The sequence below is a fragment of the Magnolia sinica genome, chromosome 14, assembly GCF_029962835.1.
Source record: "Magnolia sinica isolate HGM2019 chromosome 14, MsV1, whole genome shotgun sequence".
In the NCBI taxonomy this organism is placed as follows: domain Eukaryota; kingdom Viridiplantae; phylum Streptophyta; class Magnoliopsida; order Magnoliales; family Magnoliaceae; genus Magnolia; species Magnolia sinica.
Window position 1 is genome coordinate 4,631,928 of NC_080586.1, and position 11,242 is coordinate 4,643,169.

General features: G+C 39.1%; 1 protein-coding gene across 1 annotated transcript in view; it reads left to right on the plus strand.

Annotated features, from left to right (window-relative positions):
• LOC131225113 (nitrogen regulatory protein P-II homolog) overlaps window positions 1-4,333 on the plus strand; it is a 29,178-nt gene extending 24,845 nt beyond the window's left edge. Inside the window, exons 7-8 of the mRNA XM_058220542.1 lie at window positions 2,947-2,982; window positions 4,081-4,333. Of these exons, the coding sequence (XP_058076525.1) occupies window positions 2,947-2,982; window positions 4,081-4,154 (110 nt within the window). The 3' untranslated portion in view covers window positions 4,155-4,333. The remainder of the gene's footprint in view (window positions 1-2,946; window positions 2,983-4,080) is intronic.
• Window positions 4,334-11,242: the final 6,909 nt, after the last annotated feature.

Below are 11,242 nucleotides of genomic sequence, written 5' to 3' on the forward strand. Positions count from 1 at the left end.
CTCGCTTTATTTTATTAAGATAGGGCTTCACTTGAGAAGGTAAAATTAAATGTATACCCCTCACATTAAAAGTCATTACAATAGCATTTCTCTTCTGCACAAAACTCAACCTAAAACACATGCTCCCCCCCCCCCCCCCCAAAAAAAAAAAAAAAAACCCAATCATATGTGGGACAAATATGGTCCAGTCGACCACCCATGTGGACTTGGTCAACATTCATCAAGCTAGAGCATATATGTCATAAATGGCCAGCTTGATAAAAAAATGATCTAGATGAGCACAATTTATGGCCTTTGTAAACATATCTACAACTTGATTTAGAGACTTGATAAATGGCATGCATATTTTCCTAATTATCAACCTTCTTTCTGATGAAGTGACAATCTACTTCAAAGTGTTTGTTTCTTTCATGGGATACTGGGTTGTTCGTAATGTGAGTCAGAACTTGATTATTGAGTACAATCCCATAGGAATATCAACCATAGACCGAAGCTCGCACGTTAATGTCTTCAGCCAGATAAGTTCACATGTTGTGTGGGCCATTGCCCTATATTCTGCCTCTGTGCTTGACCATGCAACCACACTTTGCTTCTTACTTTTCCTAGTCACCAGATTACCCATTACAAAAGTACAACAACTCGCAGTATACCGCCTGTTAGAAGGAGAGCCAACCCAGTCCGCATATGAATACCCTTCCATCTGGAGATGTCCATTTTGTTTGCAGAGAATACCACAGCTAGAGGCACCCTTTAAACATCTCAGAATACTAAGTACAGACTCCATATGAGAAATATGAGGTGCCTGCATGAACTGACTAATTTCATTGTCTGGATACGTGATTCTGCTCGAGTAATTGTCAAATAGATCAGTTTTCCAACAAGGTGATGATGCCTCCGTGGATCATTGAATAGCTCTCATTGATCTATACTTCAGCTTCTGATTTGTTTCCATGGGAGTTTCAGCTGGCTTGACTCTAAGGAGACCTGTCTCTTCTAGTAAATCCATTACATCTGCGGTGACAAGTTAATTCCCACCTTAGATCTTGCTACCCCAATACCCAAAAAGTATCGAAGGCAACCCAAGTCTTTTGTGTAAAAATATTGTTGTAAAAAACGCCCCTCTCAAGGTGGCGGTGTTCGCTTGGTGGGCTGCAAGAAGGTTCTCACAGTGGATAATCTTTAGAAAAGGAAGATGGTTCTGCTGAATGTGTCTCATATGTTATCAAAATGCGGAAACGGTGGATCATCTTTTCCTTCAGTTTGATATCCTTTCTTCGACCTTCTTAGTGTGGTTAGGTTCTCAGTGACTCACTTGGTGACTTAATTCTTGGGTGGTTCTCTAGGATATTCTCTCCATGAGGAAATAGATGCCTTACATGATCACCTGGGGCTTATGGAAAGAAAGAAACAACTAGATCTCCAACAATAAAGTTGCTTCCTTGAATACTTTGAAGCTAAGAACCATGTTATTAGTTATTAACCAGCCAATTTTTTAGACCAAAGGGGAAGTTCTTTTGATATTTGGGTTTATTTCCTTGAAAGAGAAAACATGATGGAAGCTACCCTTATGGGCGATCTGAAGCTTAATTTTGATGGGTGTTCCCTTAGAAACCCGGGCAGTTCTGGTTCGAGTACCCATAGGTGGTGAAATCCCACTACGTGTGAGTGTGTGGTGGTGTGTGTGCGTGTGTTAAAAAAAAAAAAAAAGAGAAATGGTGAAGGGAAGGTTTTGGCTTTTTTGGGGTCCTGCAACGAGGATGGCTCCAATGACATGGAAGTGTTTGTTCTATGGGAAGGATTGCAAACTTTCTTGGCTTCTTTCAGAAATAAAGAAACATTCGAAATTTCCCACTTAGACTTATATTTTTAATAGATTGGAGTTGAGACTTGAGATAAGGAGCGATGATCTTATCTTTTTGAGAGAACTAAAATTTTAATGAAGGAAAAAGAAAAGAACAAGGATGAGCAAAGGAGATCCATGACTAGGAATCATCCATGTCAATACAGCACTGAATCTGCTTCCCAATTGGAATCAAATAAGGGCATGGATGACGTTGTTCTGTAAGAGAGATGCCAACTTCTCTGTACTCTTCTCTTCACATATTCTCATCTTCACATAAGCATGGATAGGTATATGAATATTCATACAAAACGAAGTTCAGAAGTACTCACAAGTTTGCAGACATGGACATAGACACATTGTTTGTGCCACCAACGTGTCACTAATGGATCTGCATCCAAATTTATGTAGGGTCCTGATGAGCACACATATACAAGTGGGGTCCATGGTTCAGTGATCCAGATGTTCCACTGTGGATTGGGGATCCCCAGGAAGATCCTGGCCCTTCAAGTGAAGCTATCCAATCATCTTCTTTTCCCGACTATTGTTGTGTTTTCCCCCCCTCTTCTCTTAGCTGCCCCTCTTTTTTTTTTCCAGTACACTGATTGATGGGTTATGATCTTCTAATCTCCGAGATTTTGGGGCATTCTCCCTTCTGGTGTGGATCCCACCTGATCAACAGTCTAGATCACAAGCTATGAGACACACTCTTATGAACTGTGCCCCTCAGGAGACAACTATATACACCCCTATGCATCAAGACTCCCAAATTTCCCTGGATCATATGGAAATGCTTGTGGTCCTATACAACTATGATTGGGTGAGCATTGAAGCATCTTTGCTAAAATGAACAATTGAAAGGAAATTGTTTCGTTTGACATTTACTGGTTACGGATGCATTTGGTTGCACCAAATATCATGAAATTTCATGATTTTATCATGATATTTGGTGCAATCAAACACAACCTATGGAATCAAGGTTGCAATTTTTGTTCCTATACAAATCATTAGAATTTAGGAGGATGAATCCATTCTTGACTTTGTTTTAGAATTAGACACAACCAATTGTAGGTGGAAGTTCTAATGAGATTTCATGTTATGTGCAGTGATACCAGTTGCGGATGTAATAAGAGTTCGCACAGGTGAGGCTATCTTGATTTTCTCTTTATGAAGAGATCTGATTCTATTTGCAGTGTTGACAATATCCTTCTTTCTTGAACCCATCAAAATACCCTTGATCGTTTTACTATGAGTCGACTTCAAAATGGTTCCACAGAAAAGAGGCTGGTTCTTCTCAAGTCATTGTGCAATAAGCTTATTCTACAATGGTTGTGAGTGGGCCCATTGGGGTGTGTTTGTGGCATCGAACCTGTCCAGAAGGGTTGCACCACTGTTAGATTGGCTCCCTGAAAATCAGGCTGATCTAACCATCATCCAGCCCACCATGTGCATTTGGAGTTTTTCGGGTGGTTGTCAATTGTTTTCCATGGTGCGGTCCACTTAATGATTGGATAGGTCTGATTTTTAGTGCATCCCATCATGGTGGGCCTCACCTAATGCGTGAATTGGATGGCATGTACACAACACAGTGGGTCTCACACATGCAATAATGTATGAGCAGGTGCCTATTCATATGAACAGGCGGGTAAATAACTTATAGAATAAACTAAATCTACAAGGACTTACAGAGGAACTGGCCTCCCATAGAACTTTCTATGAATTGCAGTTTAATCCAAACAAATCACTATTTTGCTATTTTCCCTAGAAGCATGACAGGTGTTCAAGTGAGTTGCTGATCTCCTGTTCAAAAAACAACTGTTTGATATCTATCCAGAATTCTCAATCGCATAATATTCTCTTGGGCCCATTTGGATGTACGACCAAATTGGGATTCATTATACGGCTTGAGCGGAGCCTTTTGCATTTGCAGTGGCACCATGGTGACCATGTACCGTGCTCCCACCTTTTCTGTCACAATAGATGTTAAGAACAGCTGCTACCCATCTTTCAAAAAGAAGAAGAAGAAGAGAAAAAAACAGCTGCTACCCATCTTCATCTCAACAGTGATTTAAGCCGATTAGATTCCATCTGCCACCTAAAACAAACACACCCAAACATGTCCTCCTTCATTAACAAAATTACTTCCATTCCTGATTTTTTATGTTGCCGTTCTAAGAAGCTCGGTTCCTTCCTCTTTACTGTTTTACTGAAATATCAGTAATGCTCTACATAATCATCAGGTGAGCGGGGGGAGAATGCTGAGCGGATGACTGGCGGACGTTCCGACATGTTCTCTTCTGCAATATCTATTTGAGAGGTCACATGCAATGAGAGTAAAACTTCCTTTTAGATTCATGACTATTTTAGGGCAGAAGATTAAGAGAATAAAAAACAAAAAACTTTTCTTGGTTATTTGCTAGCTTGATTTTCATCTGTATGTTTACTTATCGGGGCACTTTTCCAAAGAAATGAGATTTAATACATTTAATTACAGCTTGTATTCCTTCAAACCAATTCAAAGGGTTTTTATAATAGTCCTTTGCAAATGTACAAACCATATATGAAAAACCCCAAAAACTTGACTCGGCGTCCAGGTCGGGTTTACTTCAAGACGCAAACTAGTATAAAAAACAGCTAAATTAGTAGTAGATGTAGTGCATAAGGCTGTCCGTGGATACCCGGACCAGCTGGTACCCGATGGACCTGAGCCGATTTCGATCCATTAAGAGATTGGGTCTCACCTTACGAACCGGCGGGTCTGGTGGGCCCCACTGTGATGTGTATGTGAAATCCACTCCGACCATAAGATGTTAGAATTTTAGCTGTAGTACTAAAAAAACTAGATAAATTCGTGTATGGGTGATGAAAAAGGACACCCACCATCCACCATTGAATTTGTTTCACTTGGTCACTTGGTATGGCCCATAAACCGCAGATGGGCAACTGTTGGTTGAAGTGGATTTTACATAAACATTAAGGTAGGCCTTGTAAAAAATCAAGGGTTAAAGTCCCTCTTGTAATTGTTTCCTTTCATGTGGCCTACCTGAATCACAGCTCTGCGTGAGTTTGGGACTCTGGACATAACGATAGATGATGTAACTGATGGTTGGAGTGGATTGTGCGTAAACATCACAGCGGCCCCTGTAAAATATCAAGGTACGCGTTCACTGTATACTCTCTCTTGGTGTGGCCCACCTTAATCACGAATCTGACTAATTTTTGAGCCCTATGGCAAAATATCTGTTATGCACCTTATGGTCGGAGTAGATTTCGGAAACACTTCACAGTGGTGCCTACTTGAGAGACGCATCCCTTTGCATGCAAGGTGGCTAGAGACCTTCCAGCAAAACCAAGGAACGGTGTGCAGGAGTGTGTGCTGGGGTGGGCCCCACCATGATGCGTGCGTGAAATCCACTCCCACAACTTTTTACGAGGTAGCTAATGGTTGGAGTGTGTTTTACATAAACATCACGATGGGCCTGGTAAAAAGTACGTACCTCTCCTAATTTTACCTGATGTGTGGTTCACCTGAATCAATTTTCAGCATAAATTTTGAGCCCTAGGTTTAGTGATGGACGACACAACTGATGGTCGGAGTGGATTGTGCATAAATATTATTGTGGGCCCCATAAAATAAAGGGTAGGTGATCTACTCTCCCACTGTTTCTCTTGGTGTGGCCCACCTGAATGATGAAACTGCGTAATTTTGTAGCCCTATTGCTAAATCTCCATTATGTACATAATGGTCGGAATGGATTTTAGGTAGGCATTACAATGGAGCCCACACTTCTTGGTTTGCAGGAAGGTCACTTGGGCATGCAAATGCTTCTATAAATTATTTATATGCATGAGCCACGCGCTTGGGCTTAGCAAAGCTCTATCTAGACTCGACTTCCACTAACGTTAGGATTTGATCAGGTGGTGTTGCCGATACCACCCCTAACAGTGGTGTGTCAATGTGTTGAGACGGTGTGGATTCAACATGATTACATCATGGTGGGGCCCACAAAACTTGGTGACTTGACTAGTATATCAGGGTTGAGGCCGAAAGATAGAAAAACTAGTCAATTAAATATGTGATTAAGGCGCATTACAATGTCACTATTTTTAAGGTGATATTCGCACTTTATCGGTGATTAAATTAATTTGCAAGAGGGTTACAGAAAATACTCCTCCATGATATAATAAACCTCTTCTCTAATATCAGAGAAATGTAAGCTTCAGCTTGTAAAACTTAAAAACTACACCCAAACATACTTTTAGAGCTTACACTCATAACTTATGTGCTATTACATTTTAACTTTTGAAAACTGTTTGCAATTTACTGCTTGAAAAACTGTTTGCAATTTATCATTTGAAAACTACAACTTTTTAAAAAACTTTCTAAATTGAAAATGAAGAAGAACAAGAAGATGAAGAGGAGATTGTTGACATTGTTAATTTTGGATTGACTCAAAGATGAGTTTATATAGATTTACAAGAAATGCTTTAAGATATTTTTCCATGGAAAGATATTTTTTTTCATGGTGTCTTTTCAACAAAGGCATCTCTCTATCATTAATGTCATCTTTTCATTATCATTTCAAATTCAAATGATGCTCAATTATCAAGAGGCACAACCATTCACAAATAAATGTTCACCATCAATCATCAAAAGTCACAACACTTTTTTAAAATTCTCTTTTATAAGTATATATTTTTATTTTTTGAAAAAATCCTAACACAACAGCCAATTGCTACAGAAAATAGAAGGGATGCTACAGAAAATAAGGCCAAATCAAGGAAGTATTGGATCATCTGATTAATGTTTTTATAGCAGCTCATGAAATGTATTCCAAACTTATAATGGACGGTTCTGATTGATCGAGTGGACTGTCCGAGTGAACCAGAGCCATGTAACTTAAGAGCACTGCTAAGATATGGTTCTCCAAAGATCCTGTGAAAAATCCTCTGAGAACTCATTTCACCTAATATGTATATTAAATCTAATTCGTACAGGCTCTCCATCTGGCTTGAATGAAGAGTTGGGTAAAATATCATGTTGTTTTATAACTTAACTGAGTCCCAACGAAAATTAAGGGTGGAAATTCCCGGCCGCTTTGATATGGCTCATTTGATTTTTGAATCAGTTTGAATTTTGAACTTTAGGGTTTCGTGAGATGAATCATCCACTGAACGGTTCAGATTTTCTGTGCATATTACGTAAGATGAGTTCTCAAAAGGTTTTGATGAGGCACGGCAGGAGATTTTTTTATTTTTTTATTTTGTATTGATTCGTTCAAACAAACCAAAAAACGGTGAGTTAGTTGAAAAAAGGCTACGGAATCTCTCGCTCGCACAACTTTAAAAGCAAGAAGCGTACAAATGGCAAAAGATTTGATTTCGTAGAGCCGTATGAGATCGAAAAAGAAGAATGATCCAGAAAGCGTTTGCCTTTTCTCTCCATCAACTTTGCAGGCAGGGGAACGATGGTGGAGACTCATCATTCTTAACTCGTGGCACTTATGAAGGGTTGTCCTAGCATTGAAATTTAGTTTTTGAAAAAATCATATATTCAGAAACATTGTTAAAAGTTTTTAAAAGAGAAGTGTGATTTTTCTTTAGTCCTGTATCCAAAATGAGAAAAGAAATTTTGTACCATATATGTGGAGGCATGTAATATTTTTATTTGGAGTCTTGGAAGTTGAGATACTCGTGTTGTGTGTTTCAGCACGTATGCTTGGACTTGAGAACGGGCATGTCACAAATGGAGTATGCATCATATCATAGAGTGGTCGTTCCCTCGTGACCTTACACATTGTCTCGAGATGGTTCAATCGTTGTGCAAGTGATTGATTATTGATCCAACACAGTCCATTGATTTGAGAACCACTAACAACCTTAAAAATCACAACAGTTTGAAAACAAACGAACTTTCAATCCAACGATCTGAAATGGCTCAAATTTCACAACACCTGGAGCATCCAAACCATGGGTCATACATCTAAACTTAGTATGAACAAGTAATCCAAACCATCCAATTCATTGATCTCTATCAAATCGATTGTTAGAAGTAATAATAGTGACGGGTCCAAATTCCAAGGGTAAAATCATATAGTCATGAGCACTAGGCTTGTGGGCACGTGTGCCAAATCTCACAAGCATGCCAACTAACCAAGGTTTTTGTGTGCTTGAGGACATTGGTGCATCCAAGGCAAAATCATACGTTTGGGTATCATGCATGGGACCCACATGCAACTCATGCATTAATTATAGAACTCATCCAAACAGCTCATGGGAATATGATGCATGGGACCCACAGTAAAAAATAAAGATTTTGATCATCTTGCTCTTTTCATCGTAGGTCCCATGCATGGGACCCACAATAAAAAATAAAAAATATGCCTCGGTATTTCACTCCACACGTGTGGGAGAATATTAAAATCTCTTCATATGCATTGATACGACATCCTATAATGACTTGATCTTTTAGAAAAATTAGTAGTTGTTTGAGACAAGACCAAGACCGTCCATCAAAATTTTATGGCATTTTGCATTTGAATTTTGTGATTCAGACCGTCCAAATCGTGGGTGATGGCCTCTTAACCAGATTGATTTCCCTACTTGCTAATAGGTGGACATTTAATGGACGATCCATCTGAAAAATAGTGAACGGTCTAAATTCATCAATCCAATGCAAAATTATCAAATTAGATCAATCTGTATTTGTTTATGCTGGCTATTTAATGTGGGTCCCAGTCAGTTTGAACGGTTTTAATTCGAGTTTCCATATATGCAACTCTTGCAATTGATGAGTACCTGCTTATATAAATAGCATTCTACAAGAGTATCAAATAACTCACAATGGGTTATCAATCATTTTCAAGAAAAGTAGAATGACACTAGTCATTTGAAACCCGGGCCGGGTTGGTTTCTAACCGGCATTTTGCTAATTTTAAAAAAAATACAAGAAGAATCAAATAGACAATTAACGTCCCAAAACAAATCTTCAAATTGGTGGGCCAAACTTTAGATGGATCATCAAACAATAGACTCTGTACTCCCTCCAGATGGATCAATATCCACTCATCAATTATGCCGATCGATAACAGCCATCTAATGGATGTAGTTCTCCATGGCACCGATTCACCAACACTCAGAGGTTAGTATAGTTCTATCAATCAAATTGTAGGGTTATGAATGGACGTGGACTTTCGCTGATGTTTGTGAGAAATCCACCATGTCTATCCGTTTTTTGAGATCATTTTAGGAGGTCTGAGGAAAAGATGAGGTGGATCCAACAATCAAGTGGGTCACAAGATAGGAAAGAGTGGGGATTCAATGAGCACTATTGAAACATTCTTATAGTCATAAAAGTTTTGTATAAGGCTATTTTTTTGGTGATTTCACTTCATATCATGGAATGACCTTATAAACAGTTTGGATGGCATATAAACATCGAAATGGAGCCCAGGAAGATTCCGACAGTATAAATTTCTTTCCTCAATTTTCCCTATCGTGTTACCCGCTCGAGCTTTTGATCCACCTCATTTTTAGTCTCACGTTCTAAAATGATCTCCAAAGATGGATGGACGTGGGATTTCTCACAAACATCACGGTGAGCTCCACAAAGCATCCTTGCCAGGCTTTAGGAGAAAATCCAAGTCCGTTAGAACAATCTACAGTGTTCCCTTGTACAGATGATCACAAAAGCAATAGAAAAAGCTATCTTCTTGTTAGACAAACTGTAGACTCACTCTAATGTCTTTACATTAAAGAGAGTGGATTAGGTGTGGCCCTGGCCTCACCCGAGATGGTGTGGCCCTTTCCATGGGCCCATATTGATGTATGTATATTCTATATCCACACCATCCATAGGTTTTGCTAGATAATTTTTTAGTAAGAGCCTAAAATGAAGCAGATCCAAATCTCAGGTGGACAATGCTGGTTGAATGCCACGCCATTAAAACCTTTTTATAGCCCACCATTATATTTATTTGCCATCCATCATGTTGATAAGTTCACATAAACATGCATGAAGGTGAAAAATTACTAGCTTGATATGAAAAACTTTTATAGTCCAAAATCATTTAGAAAAAAGGATGGATGATGTAGATATAAAATGCGTGCATCAAATTGGGCTCCACCGTAAGGGCCACACCTAATTCGCTTTCCCTTGAAATAGTTCATGCCCCTTGGTAGAATTTTTCAAATACAGTTAGTTAACATCTCATATTTACTATGGATTGATAATCTGCCTTCCCTTTGAAATATTTCGCGTCCCTTGGTAGAATTTTTCAAGTTCAATGATTTCACATCCCTTAATATTTTATTTTCTGTAGGCTGTTACAGGGTTAGCCAGCTTCTCCGGAGTACAAATAAAAGGATGTTTCTGGCATTCAAGGTATGGGGTAAGTCAGAACCACTCAGAATTCATGCTTAGTAAGGTATTGGGAAGTGGGAACTACGATTAGAGCGTACTCCTGCGAGATACCTGATTATTTCGGACGAACCGGAGTATGTTACAGCGATCTCTCTACAATAGGCATCGGTCGTAGGTGGATGTATCGATCGGAGCCGTCGATCTAGTGGAATCTATCATGGATGCCGCATGTTTCTAAAATCACACCACTTAGACTATCCTGTCCATCACATCTATCCAATTCCCATTGGTGAGTGTTTTGGCTGGTAACTTCTTTCATTTCACACCTCTCTTTGAAGTCACTATTCAGATAGATAGGATAGTCTAGTACATAGGGCTGTACATCCAGCCCAGTCGAGTCGAGCTGGGCCATGCTCTGCTTGACTCTTCCATGCTATACTCGAGTTCAAACTCGAGCTCAACATTGAGGCTTGACTTGTTTGCTAAAGCTTTCGAGTCGAGTTTGAGTCAAGCTAGTGATTCGAGTCGAGTCGAGTTTACCTTAGTAGGGTAAAAGAAAGAAAGAGAGGAAATGGGGGCGGGTAGGGTCGGATAAGGTTTTTTTAGTAAAAACTTTTAAGTTTTAACTTTTTTTTTAAAAAAAAAACTTATATATATATATATATAATATATTTAATACTAATATAATATATATAATATATATTATTAAAATAGATTACTCGAGTCGAGCTCGAGCTCGAGCTTCGAGTCGAGTCGAGTTGAAATACACTATGGTCGAACTTGGCTTGAACTCAACTCAAGCTTTAGTAAACAAGCTTGACTCGCCTTGAGTCGGCCCTTCAAGCCGAGTCAATCCGAGCTGAGTAGAGCGAGCTTTTTGATCTAGCTTGACTCGTGTACAGCCTTACTAGTACATGTGTATTTTAAAAAATATCCATCCAAAGTAGGGGAAAATAGATGAACGGATCCGATTGATTTTAAAGCTTTGTGGTCAGTATTATTTTGACATGGCAAAGCTCTATGGCCCCACCATGATGTAT